The sequence below is a fragment of the Oncorhynchus mykiss genome, chromosome 2 (assembly GCF_013265735.2).
Source record: "Oncorhynchus mykiss isolate Arlee chromosome 2, USDA_OmykA_1.1, whole genome shotgun sequence".
In the NCBI taxonomy this organism is placed as follows: domain Eukaryota; kingdom Metazoa; phylum Chordata; class Actinopteri; order Salmoniformes; family Salmonidae; genus Oncorhynchus; species Oncorhynchus mykiss.
Genome location: NC_048566.1, coordinates 5,841,517 through 5,858,923, shown reverse-complemented (window position 1 = coordinate 5,858,923; position 17,407 = coordinate 5,841,517). Strand labels below are relative to the sequence as shown.

Below are 17,407 nucleotides of genomic sequence, written 5' to 3'. Positions count from 1 at the left end.
TGCCGAAATTGTTGCAACCCCTATTACTAGCCAATTCAACCTCTCTTTCGTATCATCTGAGATTCCCAAAGATTGGAAAGCTGCCGCAATCATCCCCCTCTTCAAAGGGGGAGTCACTCTAGACCCAAACTTCTACAAACCTATATCTATCCAAAAAGCCAAGTTAAGAAACAGATCACTGACCATTTCGAATCCCACCGTACCTTCTCCGCTATGCAGTCTGGTTTCAGAGCTGGTCTTGAGTGCACCTCAGCCACACTCAAGGTACTAAACGATACCATAACCGCCATCGATAAGAGACATTACTGTGCAGCCGTATTCATCGACCTGGCCAAGGCTTTCGACTCTGTCAATCACCACATTCTTATCGGCAGACTTGGTTTCTCAAATGACTGCCTCGCCTGGCTCACCCACTACTTCTCAAATAGAGTCAGCGTGTCAAATCGGAGGGCCTGTTGTCTCGACCTCTGGCAGTCTCTATGGAGGTGCCACAGGGTTAAATTCTAGGGTCGACTCTCTTCTCTGTATATATCAATAATGTTGCTCTTGCTGCTGGTGATTCTCTGATCCACCTCTATTCAGACGACACCATTCGGTATACTTCTGGCCCTTTGGACACTGTGTTAACTAACCTCCAGACGAGCTTCAATGCCATACAACTCTCCTTCTGTGGCCTCCAATTGCTCTTAAATGCAAGTAAAATTAAATGCATGCTCTTCAACCGATCTCTACCTGCACCTGCCTGCCTGTCCAACATCACTACTCTGGACGGTTCTGACTTAGAATATGTGGACAACTACAAATACCTAGGAGTCTGGTTAGACTGTAAACTCTCCTTTCAGGCTCACATTAAGCATCTCCAATCCAAAATTAAATCAAAAATTAAATCTAGAATCGGCTTCCTATTTCGCAACAAAGCATCCTTCACACATGCTGCCAAAATCTACCCTCGTAAAACTCACCATCCTACCGATCCTCGACTTCGGCGATGTCATTAACAAAATAGCCTCCAACACTCTACTCAACAAATTGGGTGCAGTCTATCACAGTGCCATCCGTTTTGTCACCAAAGCCCCATATACTACCCAATTCCTCCTTTGGCCGCCTTTCAAGTTCTCTGCTACCAATGACTGGAACGAACTGCAAAAATCACTGAAGCTGGAGACTAATATCTCCCTCACTAGCTTTAAGCACCAGCTGTCAGAGCAGCTCACAGATCACTGCACCTGTACATAGCCCATCTGTAATATCGCCCATCCAACTACCTCATCCCCATACTGTATTTATTTATTTATCTTGCTCCTTTGCTCCCCAGTATCTCTACTTGCACATTCATCTTCTGCACATCAATCACTCCAGTGTTTGTTTGGTATATTGTAATTACTTCGCCACCATGGCCTATTTATTGCCTTACCTCTCTTATCTTACCTCATTTGCACACACTGTATATAGACGTTTTCTACTGTATTATTGACTGTATGTTTGTTTATTCCATGTGTAACTCTGTGTTGTTGTATGTGTCGAACTGCTTTGCTTTATTCTTGGCCAGGTCGCAGTTGTAAATGAGAACTTGTTCTCAACTAGTCTACCTGGTTAAATAAAGGTGAAATACAAAAAACACGATGGTCACTCTGACAGAGCTCCAGAGTTCCTCTGTGCAGATGGGAGAACCTTCCAGAAGGACATCCATCTCTGCAGCACTCCACCAATCAGGTATTTCTGGTAGAGTGGCCAGACGGAAGCCACTCCTCAGTAAAAGGCACATGACAGCCCGCTTGGAGCTCGCCAAAAGGCACCTAAATGACTCTGACCATGAGAAACAAGATTATCTGAGAAACCAAGATTAAACTTGTTGGACTGAATGCTAAGCATCACGTCTGGAGGAAACTTGGTACCATCCCTACGGTGAAGCATGGTGGTGGCAGCATCATGCTGTGGGGATGTTTTTCAGCAGCAGGCACTGGGAGGCTAGTCAGGATCGAGGGAAAGATGAACTTAGCAAAGTACAGGGAGATCTTTGATGAAAACCTGCTTCAGTGCGCTCAGGACCTCAGACTGGGGCGAAGGGTCACCTTCTAACAGGACAACGACCCTAAGCACACAGCCAAGACAACGCAGGAGTGGCTTCGGGACAAGTCTCTGAATGTCCTTGAGTGGCCCAGCCAGAGCCTGGATTTGAACCCGATCGAACATCTCTGGAGGGACCTGAAAATAGCTGTGCAGCGAAGCTCCCCATCCAACCTGACAGAGCTTGAGAGGATCTGCAGAGAAGAATGGGAGAAACTCCCCAAAAACAAGTGTGCCAAGCTTGTAGCGTCACACCCAAGAAGACTTGATGCTGTAATCTCTGCCAAAGGTGCTTCAACAAAGTACTGAGTAAAGGGTCTGAATACTTATGTAAATGTGATATTCCAGTTTTGTATTTTTATAAATTAGCAAAAAAACTAATAACAGTTTTGCTTTGTCATTATGGCGTGTTGTGTGTAGATTGATGAGGGAAAAAAACAATTGAATCCATTTTAGAATAAGGCTGTAACGTAACAAAATGTGGAAAAAGTCAAGGGGTCTGAAAACTTTCCAAAGGCACTGTATGTTGCAATCATGTTAGTTTACAGAAATGTGGGTGTGTATAATTTAGTTATAGGCCATATTCCAGAAAGTGAATTCAAAGAGTAACCATATTGATTTGAACATCAACCAATGTCTACAGGACAGGGTTAGTAGTATCGTTGTTGCTAGGTTGTGTCCCAAATGGCAACCTTTTCCTATAAAGTGCACTAATTTTGGGCTATGGTCAGATGTAGTGCACTATAAAGCGATGAGGGTGCCATTTGGGATGCATTCTTTGTGATTTAATGTCTTCATTCCCTTCTTGTTTTAGATATACTGTAGTAAGTTACCTGATAGCTTCTGCTGCAGTGAGTTGTACTTCACCTTTTATCGGTGGCATTCTGTGGTTCTTCTGGACGTTGTACAACGTTTTACAGTGGTTCTTCTGGACGTTATACAACGTTTTACATTGGTTCTTCTGGACGTTATACAACGTTTTACATTGGTTCTTCTGGACGTTATACAACGTTTTACATTGGTTCTTCTGGACGTTATACAACGTTTTACATTGGTTCTTCTGGACGTTATACAACGTTTTACATTGGTTCTTCTGGACGTTATACAACGTTTTACAGTGGTTCTTCTGGACGTTATACAACGTTTTACAGTGGTTCTTCTGGACGTTATACAACGTTTTACAGTGGTTCTTCTGGACGTTATACAACGTTTTACAGTGGTTCTTCTGGACGTTATACAACGTTTTACAGTGGTTCTTCTGGACGTTATACAACGTTTTACAGTGGTTCTTCTGGACGTTATACAACGTTTTACAGTGGTTCTTCTGGACGTTATACAACGTTTTACCCTGTAAAAGGTGGTGGAGTGGGGAACCACTGACATTGAACTACAGGTATAGTGAACCTGTCCAATTAACTTTAGTTGTAATTGTGTTGTATGTGCAATACCTGAATTATAGGTTTGTGTTTTTCCATGTTAAATCATTACAGCCAATGACCCTCTAAAATGTCTCTGATTCACTTTCATCAGTTCTTTGTATGAATGACATCCCATGTAAAACTCAAACCTCAACTTGCAATATGTCACCTAAGAATACATTGTATCTTCACGTGACATGAATCATTAAAATGTATATTTTCATACTTTTAATTCAGGCAAATCAGAGTAATCATGGTACTATCAAGTGAAAAAGCTAGAGTCAAGATCATCAGTGAATATGGACCAGTGCCATAGGTTCAACAGTAGAGGAACCTGGTGCACATGCATGTGGACATTTCTCTACATTCTGTAACTACCTGGCCTCACTACCCACTCGTGTACCAACTTACTTTAGACTGAATTCTCAGAAAGACACCACTTCTTTTCTTTCAGTTTAAAATGATACTATTTATCATTTTTCTTACAGCCAAAATAAAGTATTTACTACAGAAGTCAGGAATGGTGTGTGTGTGATTATCATAAAACTGTTTATTCATCACAGAAAGCAATTGGATATTTTCAAATTCAGGGAGGGAGAGAGAGAGCGAGAGAGGAGGGAGAGAGAGAGCAAGAGAGGAGGGAGAGTGAGAGAAAGAGAGGAGGGAGAGAGAGAGCAAGAGAGGAGGGAGAGTGAGAGAGAGAGGAGGGAGAGAGAGAGAGAGAGAGAGAGAGGAAGAGAGAGAGAGCGAGAGAGGAGGGAGAGAGAGAGAGAATAGAATGAATAGAGATTATTAGACTGTTGTTTGCATCTTGCCAATAATCAGGTGAACTGGCAGAGAAACAGACACCGCCCATTGACTGTTTTTCCCTGAGATATGTATGTGCTAAAATATAAACTTTGTTGTAGATATTATACAAAATAGGATCATTGTTATTATTGTACAATCTGTGATTTAAAAAATGTTCATGCATTGGTCCACAAACCCCAAAAAAGGTTGTGAAATAACTTTTTTGTGTACCTCATATGTAAGATGCATTTATGTACAACAGGAAACAGGAAACAAGAGGAATTGAAGACTTCAAAGTTGCTTTTCTAACTGTGGTATTACGGTTTAATTTGTAGGATATACTCCAATCTGTTCTGTATGATCTATGGTCTCTTTCTTAGAGAGTTTTTGCAGGTTTATGGACAAAATATTTCAGTGGTCATTTTTTTAAACGTTTCATTTAGATTTCAACAAATTTGTTTAAAGAAACACAAAAGAACGTGAACAAATGTACTGTCTCTGTATACTCAGAATAATAAATAACAGAGTCAACTGAAATTCTGTCATTCGTCTTTCAAGAGGAGCAACAGAGCAGCTGCTTACTCTAGCACTCTGTTTTTCCAGCCTGGTCTCATAGACTACACGTAACATACTCTAGCACTCTGTTTTTCCAGCCTGGTCTCATAGACTACACGTAACATACTCTAGCACTCTGTTTTTCCAGCCTGGTCTCATAGACTACACGTAACATACTCTAGCACTCTGTATTTCCAGCCTGGTCTCATAGACTACACGTAACATACTCTAGCACTCTGTTTTTCCAGCCTGGTCTCATAGACTACACGTAACATACTCTAGCACTCTGTTTTTCCAGCCTGGTCTCATAGACTACACGTAACATACTCTAGCACTCTGTTTTTCCAGCCTGGTCTCATAGACTACACGTAACATACTCTAGCACTCTGTTTTTCCAGCCTGGTCTCATAGACTACACGTAACATACTCTAGCACTCTGTTTTTCCAGCCTGGTCTCATAGACTACACGTAACATACTCTAGCACTCTGTTTTTCCAGCCTGGTCTCATAGACTACACGTAACATACTCTAGCACTCTGTTTTTCCAGCCTGGTCTCATAGACTACACGTAACATACTCTAGCACTCTGTTTTTCCAGCCTGGTCTCATAGACTACACGTAACATACTCTAGCACTCTGTTTTTCCAGCCTGGTCTCATAGACTACACGTAACATACTCTAGCACTCTGTTTTTCCAGCCTGGTCTCATAGACTACACGTAACATACTCTAGCACTCTGTTTTTCCAGCCTGGTCTCATAGACTACACGTAACATACTCTAGCACTCTGTTTTTCCAGCCTGGTCTCATAGACTACACGTAACATACTCTAGCACTCTGTTTTTCCAGCCTGGTCTCATAGACTACACGTAACATACTCTAGCACTCTGTTTTTCCAGCCTGGTCTCATAGACTACACGTAACATACTCTAGCACTCTGTTTTTCCAGCCTGGTCTCATAGACTACACGTAACATACTCTAGCACTCTGTTTTTCCAGCCTGGTCTCATAGACTACACGTAACATACTCTAGCACTCTGTTTTTCCAGCCTGGTCTCATAGACTACACGTAACATACTCTAGCACTCTGTTTTTCCAGCCTGGTCTCATAGACTACACGTAACATACTCTAGCACTCTGTTTTTCCAGCCTGGTCTCATAGACTACACGTAACATACTCTAGCACTCTGTTTTTCCAGCCTGGTCTCATAGACTACACGTAACATACTCTAGCACTCTGTTTTTCCAGCCTGGCCTCATAGACTACACGTAACATACTCTAGTACTGTTTTTCCAGCCTGGTGTCATATACTACACGTAACATAGTAAATGTAAATCCAGATTTCGAAACACTCAATTTATTATAATATGTTACATTTGGTATGGTTACATAAGACAGAAGGTTACTTAAGACAAAAAACAAAAGTAGAGTGGTTGGTCAGGTTGGGTAGGTGTAAAACATGAACATCAAGCAACCCAAAGGCTGTGTGTATGAATAACATCACAGACAATTTTAGAATTTGATCTAATTAGCAACTTTGGAACTACTTACCAATTTTTTGTAACTTTGTAACTACTTAGCATGTTAGCTAACCCTTCCCCTAACCTTAACCTAACTCCTAACCTTAACCCCTAACCTGGCTAACATTAACGTTAGCCACCTAGATAACTTTAGCCTCAACAAATTAGAATTCATAACATATCATACGTTTTGCTAATTCGCAACATATTGTACGAAATGGAAGATGGACATCCACAAATGAATAGCATGCCAAACGTTACACATCATACTATTTGGAGTGTCACGGATATAAGTTTACTATGTTACGTCTACCCCTGAGTCCAGGTTGGTATTTCATTCTGTTTCTCCTCTTTCTGTTTACTGTGTACAGGCAACAAAAAAAACGCATGCATTCACGTAAATATTGTTGTAGATTCACACTTTTACATTTGAAGTTAAATCAGCACAATTGAAACAAGAAAGATTATGTTGTCCATCCGTCCATCCATTTACTACTATGTGAACATGTGGCTGGCCTGCTGTGTGACTCTGATAAAGGTGGTCCTGCGACTGAGCTCCTTCAGTTTGGCAGCTCCTACGTAGGTGCAGGTGGAGCGCAGACCACCCAGAATGTCCCTGATGGTGGCCTCTACATCCCCCCTGTACGGTACCTCCACCGTCCTGCCCTCTGATGCTCTGCAGGAGGAGAGGGGTATGGAGGGATTGAGGAAGAGGGGAAAACTTGTCAATAAATCTATGGTCTTTCCATTGGGTTGATCAGGCACATTGATTTCTTAGGTCTTCGACATCATCAACAGTTTTGTACTAAACAGACCAGAGCTAACTACTAAATGAACATTTTGTGAAGGAAATGTGTGCGCTTGCTTGTAAGTTACTGTAAGAAAAACTGAAAGGATACTGTATTTATATAGTGTGGGCGGAAGGTAGGCTAGTGCAGGGGTTCCCAACCAGGGGTACAAGGACCTTGTAAGACTCATGAGACCATAGGCCTTCTGGTAAAATGCACAAGGGGGTACTTCAGGGGTACTCCAGACAGAGCTAAATTCAGTTGGTGGTACAGTAACCGAAGAAGGCTGGGAACCACTGGCCTAGCGGTTAGATCACTGGGCCATTAACCGTAAGGTTGCTACTTTAAATCCCCACCCCGGCAAGGTGAAAACAATCTGTTGAAGTGCCCTTGAGCAAGGCACTTAACACTCATTTCTCCAGGGCCCGGGCTTTGACCTCACTCTCCGAGGGCGTCTCAGGGAGAACGGGATATGCCCAGTTCCCATGTGTAAGACAGGACAGATATAAGCACCCACCTAATGAGTATTGTTTTACCTGTACTCTGCCACTCCCCCTACATGTTTCTTCATGGCCGTGTCAGAGCTCATCCCATAGAACAGCTGGACCTTTCTGCCATTCTTCTCAATGACCTCCCCGGCACACTGGTCGTGGCCAGCCAGCATGCCCCCCAGCATCACAAAATCAGCTCCAGCGCCTAGAATCACACACACACAACCCTGTTGAGAGAGGGTCAGGCAAGGCAGTATTTTTGAGTGACACAACACAATGCATGCGCACCAAATGCATCCTATTACCAATATAGTGCACTACTATGACCAGGCACCATAAAGAATAGGACACACACACAATGTCACTATGATAGTATGATTTATCAAACCAGGACTCACCAAATGCCTTAGCCACATCCCCAGGACAGCTGCATCCGCCATCCTGGTGAGATAAAACAAAACATATTGAGCAAACATTGTGGGAACGTTCAGTGGTTTAATGTCTCAAAGGGAAAGCCAGGCGTAACCCGAGCTCCAGCACCTTTAACCCCTGGGTTCGTTCAGATAGAAATGTTGTGTAGATACATGTACATGTATTGTGCAGGTGCGTTGCACCCTCCTGAATCTGACCCAAGAGGTCAGAATGTCAGAAGGTTATTGAGGTCAGAGGTCACTCACTGAGATGATGTGAGCCTTCAGGCCGTGGGCGGAGTCTGCACACTCTATGACAGCACTGAGCTGGGGGTATCCCACTCCCGTCTTAATGCGCGTCGTACACACAGAACCTAGAGGGGAATCATGACGTGTCAGTTTGTCAGGAGCTGAATGCACTCAGCTGAAGTATTGTTCTCTCTTGAAGGGAGCCATGGTGAATTCATGACTCCATATAGTGCTCTACTTATAGTGCACTATGTAGGGAAGAGGGTGCTAGAGTAACAGACAGAGTAACAGACAGAGTAACATAGAGTAACATACAGAGTAACATAGAGTAACATACAGAGTAACAGAGTAACAGACAGAGTAACACAGTAACAGACAGAGTAACATAGAGTAACAGACAGAGTAACAAAGTAACAGACAGAGTAACATAGAGTAACATACAGAGTAACAGAGTAACAGACAGAGTAACAAAGTAACATACAGAGTAACAGAGTACCATATAGTAACAGAGAGTAACAGAGTACCAGATGGAGTAACAGAGTACCAGACAGAGTACCAGACAGAGTAACAGACAGAGTAACAGAGAGAAACCGACAGAGTAAAATAGAGAAACAGACAGAGCAATAGAGTAACATAGTAACTAATAGAGTAACAGACAGAGTAACATATGGAGTACCAGAGTAACAGACAGGGTAACAGACAGAGTAACAGACAGAGTAACAGAGTACCAGATGGAGTAACAGAGTACCAGACAGAGTACCAGACAGAGTAACAGACAGAGTAACAGATAGAGTAACATATAGAGTAACAGAGTAACAGACAGAGTACCAAAGTAACAGACAGAGTAACAGACAGAGTAACAGACGGAGTGCCAGAGTAACAGACAGAGTAACAGACAGAGTAACAGAGTACCAGACAGAGTAACAGACGGAGTACCCGGGTACCAGACAGAGCAACAGACAAAGCAACAGACAGAGTAACAGAGTACCAGATGGAGTACCAGAGTACCAGACAGAGTAACAGACAGAGTAACAGAGTAACAGACAGAGTACCAGAGTAACAGACAGGGTAACAGAGTAACAGATGGAGTAACAGACAGAGTACCAGAGTAACAGACCCACCTGGCCCAATACCCACTTTAATGATGTCAGCTCCTGCCAGGATCAGCTCCTCCACCATCTCTCCTGTCACCACGTTGCCAGCCTGACCACAGTTAGACACACACAGACAGACACACAGACAGACACAGTCATAGCATTTAGAATCCCTATACAGCTACCAAACCAACTAACTACCAAACAGGTGATAGTTTAACATTGCATGGCACATCACATTGCACATGTTAGAATATTTGCAGTAATTAAAACGACATAAGCAAATGAAGTCTTGGAAAGCTGTTCAGCTGTGTTAACTTGATGGAACGGCCTCACCATGATAGTGTGTTGAGGAAACCTCCCCCTGACGGTTTTGACAAACTCCACAAAGTGTTCAGAGTAGCCGTTGGCCACGTCCAGACAGACGAATCTGATGTCAGAGACGGCCTCCAGGACGCTGCACAGCTTCTCCAGGTCGGCTTGACCGCTGCCTGAACTGACCGCTACGTGCTGAGGGGGACGGGGACAGGGCGGCAGTGTGAGAGAACAACCAGGGTTGGAAGGATGGAGGTGCTACCGTAGAAATAGAATCATTAGAACGGGTCTGGAGCCTCTGACCACAGCAATTTGACTGGTAAACTCAGGGGGGGAAACTCAAAATGGCTCCCACACATGGCATCATTGACTTGTAAAGGGGTGGCCGTTCTAGCGATTATATTTCTATGGGTGCTACTATAAGCACTCCCATAACAAATCAGAGCACTAGTCCTTATAAGCATTAGAAACATTACCATGGGCCACCCATTGTTTCCATAACAACTCCTGAATTCAATACATTATTCAAACCCTGGGGACACCACTGTTGCATGAGGTCATGAAAATGCTGTATGATGACAATTCTAGCTGTCCTCCAAACATTGTTGTCTGGGATTATTACAAACCTCCAAACATTGTTGTCTGGGATTATTACAAACCTCCAAACATTGTTGTCTGGGATTATTACAAACCTCCAAACATTGTTGTCTGGGATTATTACAAACCTCCAAACATTGTTGTCTAGGATTATTACAAACCTCCAAACATTGTTGTCTGGGATTATTACAAACGTCCAACCATTGTTGTCGGGGATTATTACAAACCTCCAAACATTGTTGTCTGGGATTATTACAAACCTCCAAACATTGTTGTCTGGGATTATTACAAACCTTCAAACATTGTTGTCTGGGATTATTACAAACCTCCAAACATTGTTGTCTGGGATTATTACAAACCTCCAAACATTGTTGTCTGGGATTATTACAAACCTCCAAACATTGTTGTCTGGGATTATTACAAACCTCCAAACATTGTTGTCTGGGGTTATTACAAACCTCCAAACATTGTTGTCTGGGATTATTACAAACCTCCAAACATTGTTGTCTGGGATTATTACAAACCTCCAAACATTGTTGTCTGGGATTATTACAAACCTCCAAACATTGTTGTCTGGGATTATTACAAACCTCCAAACATTGTTGTCTGGGATTATTACAAACCTCCAAACATTCTGGAAACTTGGCTGCAAAATCCTTCCACTCCTCCACAGTGTAGTGCTTCTGCACGGCGGTGAAGAGAGTTTGCTAGAGGGGAATGTAGAGAAACAAGAAGAACGGAAATTCACAGCGTTACTCCTCTGGCAACTGACCTTTCACAGGTCACACCCTGGCAACCCATTCACAGGTCATCACCCTGGCTACCCTTTCACAGGTCATCACCCTTGGCTACCCTTTCACAGGTCATCACCCTGGCAACCCTTTCACAGGTCATTACCCTGGCGACCCTTTCACAGGTCATCACCCTGGCGACCCTTTCACAGGTCATCACCCTGGCGACCCTTTCACAGGTCATCACCCTGGCGACCCTTTCACAGGTCATCACCCTGGCGACCTTTTCACAGGTCATCACCCTGGCAACCCTTTCACAGGTCATTACCCTGGCGACCCTTTCACAGGTCATCACCCTGGCGACCCTTTCACAGGTCATCACCCTGGCGACCCTTTCACAGGTCATCACCCTGGCGACCCTTTCACAGGTCATCACCCTGGCGACCCTTTCACAGGTCATCACCCTTGGCTACCCTTTCACAGGTCATCACCCTGGCAACCCTTTCACAGGTCATTACCCTGGCAACCCTTTCACAGGTCATCACCCTGGCGACCCTTTCACAGGTCATCACCCTGGCAACCCTTTCACAGGTCATCACCCTGGAAACCCTTTCATAGGTCATCACCCTGGCTACTCTTTCACAGGTCATCACCCTGGCAACCCTTTCACAGGTCATCACCCTGGCTACTCTTTCACAGGTCATCACCCTGCCCTGGCTACTCTTTCACAGGTCATCACCCTGGCAACTCTTTCACAGGTCATCAGGTTGTCAAGACTTCACTGAAGCAGACCTGGGGATGACTGGACTTGTTGTTGTTGTTGTTGACAGAGAAACAACAGAACCACTGGAGTTTTTCCTGGTCTGATCACGTGGTCAGTAGAAACTCCCTGACCCTTACCATGGCATGTGTCCAGGTCTGGTCACGTGGTCAGTAGAAACTCCCTGACCTTTACCATGGCATGTGTCCAGGTCTGATCACGTGGTCAGTAGAAACTCCCTGACCTTTACCATGGCATGTGTCCAGGTCTGATCACGTGGTCAGTAGAAACTCCCTGATCCTTACCATGGCATGTGGCCAGGTCTGGTCATGTGGTCAGTAGAAACTCCCTGACCTTTACCATGGCATGTGTCCAGGTCTGATCACGTGGTCAGTAGAAACTCCCTGACCCTTACCATGGCATGTGTCCAGGTCTGGTCATGTGGTCAGTAGAAACTCCCTGACCTTTACCATGGCATGTGTCCAGGTCTGATCATGTGTCCAGGTCTGATCATGTGTCCAGGTCTGATCACGTGGTCAGTAGAAACTCCCTGACCCTTACCATGGCATGTGTCCAGGTCTGGTCATGTTGTCAGTAGAAACTCCCTGACCTTTACCATGGCATGTGTCCAGGTCTGGTCATGTTGTCAGTAGAAACTCCCTGACCTTTACCATGGCATGTGGCCAGGTCTGATCACGTGGTCAGTAGAAACTCCCTGACCTTTACCATGGCATGTGTCCAGGTCTGATCATGTGTCCAGCAGTGTTTCCATACTGCCCTCTCCCACCTGGACAAAATGAACATCTATGTGAGAATGCTATTAATTGACTACAGCTCAGCGTTCAACACCATAGTCTCCTCAAAGCTCATCGCTAAGCTAAGGACCCTGGGACTGGATCCTGGACTTCCTGACGGACCGCCCCCAGGTGGTAAGGGTAGGTAACAACACATCCAACACGCTGATCCTCAACACAGGGGCCCCTCAGGGGTGCGTGCTCAGTCCCCTCCTGTATTCCCTGTTTACTCATGACTGCATGGCCAGGCACGACTCCAACACCATCATTAAGTTTGCTGATGACACAACAGTGGTAGGCCTGATCACCAACAACGATGAGACAGCCTATAGGGAAGAGGTCAGAAACCTGACCATGTGGTGCAAGGACAACAACCTCTCCCTCAACGTGATCAAGACAAAGGAGATGATTGTGGTCTACAGGAAAAGGAGGACTGAGCACGCCCCCATTCTCATCAATAGGGCTGTAGTGGAGCAGGTTGAGAGCTTCAAGTTCCTTGGCGTCATCACCAACAAACTAACATGGTCCAAGCACACCAAGACAGTCGTGAAGAGGGCACGACAAAACCTATTCCCCCTCAGGAGACTGAAAATATTTGGCATGGGTCCTCAGATCCTCAAAAGGTTTTACAGCTGCACCATCGAGAGCATCCTGATGGGTTGCATCAATGCCTGGTATGGCAACTGCTCGGCCTCCGACCACAAGGCACTACAGAGGGTAGTGCGTACGGCCCAGTACATCACCGGGGCCAAGCTTCCTGACATTCAGGACCTCTATACCGGGTGGTGTCAGAGGAAGGCCCTAAAAATTGTCAAACACTCCAGCCACCCTAGTCATAGACTGTTCTCTCTGCTACCGCACGGCAAGCGGTACCGGAGCACAAAGTCTAGGTCCAAGTGGCTCCTAAATAGCTTCTACCCCCAAGCCATGAGACTCCTGAACAGCTAATCAAATGGCTACCCAGACTATTTGCAAATCAATTTAAGTTGATTTGACTATTGACCAGAGCCCTGTGGGAATAGGGTGCCATTTGGGAATAGGGTGCCATTTGGGAATAGGGTGCCATTTTGGAAAAGGGTGCCATTTGGAAATAGAGTGCCATTTGGAATGCACAATCCCAAACGGTACAGTGCTAACCTTGCTGAGGACCTGTGCCATCTCAAAGGTGCCCGTGGTGTCCATGTTGGCAGCGATGATGGGGATGCCATGGTAACTCTGTTTGGAATTACGGAACGTGAACGTCCTCCGTAGGTCCACCTGTGAGGAGGGGAGCACAGTAACAATAAATAATCCTAGTGTATCCCAAATGGGACCCTATTCCCTATATAGTGCACTACTTCTGACCAGAGCCCTATGCGCACTACATAGAGAACAGAGGGTGCCATTTAGGACGCAAGCCAATAAATCACACATTTTATTCATGAACGCCTATCAAAACACCAAAAGGTACAAATGCACATCATAAAAAGTACGAATCGAAGAGGAAACCACACAGGCGTTTAGCATTAGAAGTTGTGGGTATACTGCCTGAAGTCAGGACAGTTGACATAACATGAGAGGATTGGGAAGACCAGTTAAGTTGTGGTAATGTATAACATACGGGTGATGTTTGCTGGATTTGCCCCCAGAGTGACGGCCTGTATTAAAACCATTTGAGGGTTTAAAGAAGTTAGAACACTGGTATTGAAGTAGATTATTTTATTGTTTTAACTATTAAAAAAAAACATACGTTCATATTTCTCCCCGAGATGTCTCTCCATCTGGGATAAAATGTATGACAATGCTGGCAACAAATAACCTATTATCCATCCTTTAATCTAATTCAATGACTAATCAACGAACCGAATGGCTGCTAGTGAGTGTATGGCCATATGCTAAAAGCATAATATTGTGTCAACTACAGTAAAACGACACATAAAAAAAAAGCCTTGATCTCAATCCTCTGATGATGATGTCTCATTGTTTCCTCAGCCTGCCTGGGTTCATCATGAATCAGCCTGAGCATCAGCCTGCCTGGGTTCACCATACATCAGCCTTAAATCGGTCCATCATGAATCAGCCTGCCTGTGTTCACCATGAATCAGCCTGAGCCTCAGCCTGCCTGGGTTAATCAGAATCAGCCTGAATCAGCATGTCTGGGTTCCCCGTGAATCAGCCTGAATGGGTTCATCATGAATCAGCCTGAATCAGCCTGCCTGTGTTCACCATGAATCAGCCTGAATCAGCCTGTCTGGGTTAATCAGGAATCAGTCTGAACCTCAGCCTGTCTGGGTTCACTGTGAATCAGCCTGAATCAGCCTGTCGAGGTTCACCCTGAATCAGCCTGTCTGGGTTCACCCTGAATCAGCCTGTCTGGATTCACTGTGAATCAGCCTGTCGAGGTTCACCCTGAATCAGCCTGTCTGGGTTCACCCTGAATCAGCCTGTCTAAGTTCACCCTGAATCAGCCTGTCTGGGTTCACCCTGAATCAGCCTGTCTGGGTTCACCTTGAATCAGCCTGTCTGGGTTCACCCTGAATCAGCCTGTCTAGGTTCACCTTGAATCAGCCTCTCTGGGTTCACCCTGAATCAGCCTGCCTGGGTTCACCCTGAATCAGCCTGTCTGGGTTCACCCTGAATCAGCCTGTCTGGGTTCACCCTGAATCAGCCTGTCTAGGTTCACCCTGAATCAGCCTGAATCAGCATGTCTGGGTTCACCCTGAATCAGCCTGTCTAGGTTCACCCTGAATCAGCCTGTCTGGGTTCACCCTGAATCAGCCTGTCTAGGTTCACCCTGAATCAGCCTGAATCAGCATGTCTGGGTTCACCCTGAATCAGCCTGTCTAGGTTCACCCTGAATCAGCCTGTCTAGGTTCACCCTGAATCAGCCTGTCTAGGTTCACCCTGAATCAGCCTGAATCAGCATGTCTGGGTTCACCCTGAATCAGCCTGTCTAGGTTCACCCTGAATCAGCCTGAATCAGCCTGTCTGGGTTCACCCTGAATCAGCCTGTCTGGGTTCACCCTGAATCAGCCTGTCTGGGTTCACCCTGAATCAGCCTGTCTGGGTTAATCCTAAAAGAATAAGCAAATAGAACTTCAGATGTAGGACAGAACAGATTAACAGTGTCTCTGTCTACATCCCAAATGGCACCCTATATAGTACTCTACATTTGAGAGCCCTATGGTGCATTATATAGGGAATAGGGTGCCACTCAGTGTCACACTCACTGCCCCCTATGGGCCCTGGTCAAAATAAGTGAACTATATAGGAAATATAGTGCCATATGGGAATAAAGTGCAAGCCTGACTCTCTCATGTCATGTACTGTAAAAAAAAATATATATAAAATAGAAACACCCACAAATGTAGTTGTTTCAACCAATCCTTATTCAGTAACTGGTACCAAAGCCTTGTTTAAGTTGACTCAACTCTTCGGTCAAAGTGTTACCTGAACATTTTTAGTAGGCCCAACAATATCTCTAATATGAGAAAATCACGCCGTGTCATGTCTCATATCACGCCGTGTCCTGTCTCATATCCCGCCGTGTCATGTCTCATATCACGCCGTGTCCTGTCTCATATCCCGCCGTGTCATGTCTCATATCCCGCCGTGTCATATCACGCCGTGTCAGGTCTCATATCACGCCATGTCATGTCTCATATCCCGCCGTGTCATGTCTCATATCCCGCCGTGTCATGTGTCATATCCTGCCGTGTCATGTCTCATATCCCGCCGTGTCATGTCTCATATCCCGCCGTGTCATATCACGCCGTGTCATGTCTCATATCACGCCATGTCATGTCTCATATCCCGCCGTGTCATGTCTCATATCCCGCCGTGTCATGTGTCATATCCTGCCGTGTCATGTCTCATATCCCGCCGTGTCATATCACGCCGTGTCATGTCTCATATCCTGCCATGTCATGTCTCATATCCCGCCGTGTCATGTCTCATATCCCGCCGTGTCATGTGTCATATCCTGCCGTGTCATGTCTCATATCCCGCCGTGTCATGTCTCATATGTCATTACATAGAGGTATAGGTGTTGACAGGCGCTAGCCAGGCAGAACATTGTGAACTCTGTGCCAGGCAGGCAGTGGGAGAAGGCACAAATAGACACACAAATTGACGTATGCACACACACACACACACACACACACACACACACACACACAAAGACCAACATTCAGAGTCAAACACACACACACAAGCATGCACACACAGGCACACACACACGCCCATACAAGCCCCGCTTATGGGAAGGTGACCTCCACACACACACAGGGAAGGTTACTGTGTTCTGCTGTAGCAAGCTAAGGAACCATAGAGTATGTTCTACACAGATATCCTCTACATCACCAGTTCTATATGGAATCCTATGGTATCTTTCATCACTGACCCTCCACAACTGACCCACCCAACACAGCTGGCTTGGGCTAGTTAGTATGTCATTTGTGATTCAACACAGATTTGAACATAAGACTTGATGCTCTTGGCCCCCTCGGGAGTCCACCATGGCTCCACCTTTCTCTTTTCTGTGCTGACAAGGCAAAACACATTAGACATCTACAACAGCAGCTATAAAGGCTGGTTTATAACACCTTACCTCTGACCTGCTCTTCAGGCTGCTTCTCTTGGGTCTGAACAGGACATCTTTAAAGTCCAGCTTCACATCCACGTCTATCCGAGGCATGATGGCCTGTCACCTCCGGGATGGTCCAATCCCTGTCCCAGTCCAATAAATCAATAATTCTATGAATCACTAGATAAACATGGAGCCTGTGATGTGGTCTGCTGAGACCCAGACAGTAGCCAACCCTGAACCTCCAGATGCTAACAGGCTCTCC

General features: G+C 45.2%; 1 protein-coding gene across 1 annotated transcript; it reads right to left on the bottom strand.

Moving 5' to 3' along the window:
• Positions 1-4,749: 4,749 nt before the first annotated feature.
• Positions 4,750-17,407, bottom strand: LOC110505528 (GMP reductase 1). The gene is made up of 9 exons (XM_036936009.1): positions 17,167-17,407; positions 13,716-13,835; positions 10,917-11,000; positions 9,718-9,891; positions 9,409-9,490; positions 8,306-8,412; positions 8,027-8,069; positions 7,674-7,833; positions 4,750-7,025 (listed from the first exon to the last, which is right to left on the bottom strand). Exons 1-9 carry the CDS (start codon positions 17,251-17,253, stop codon positions 6,845-6,847), a joined length of 1,038 nt encoding a protein of 345 aa, XP_036791904.1. The 5' UTR covers positions 17,254-17,407; the 3' UTR covers positions 4,750-6,844.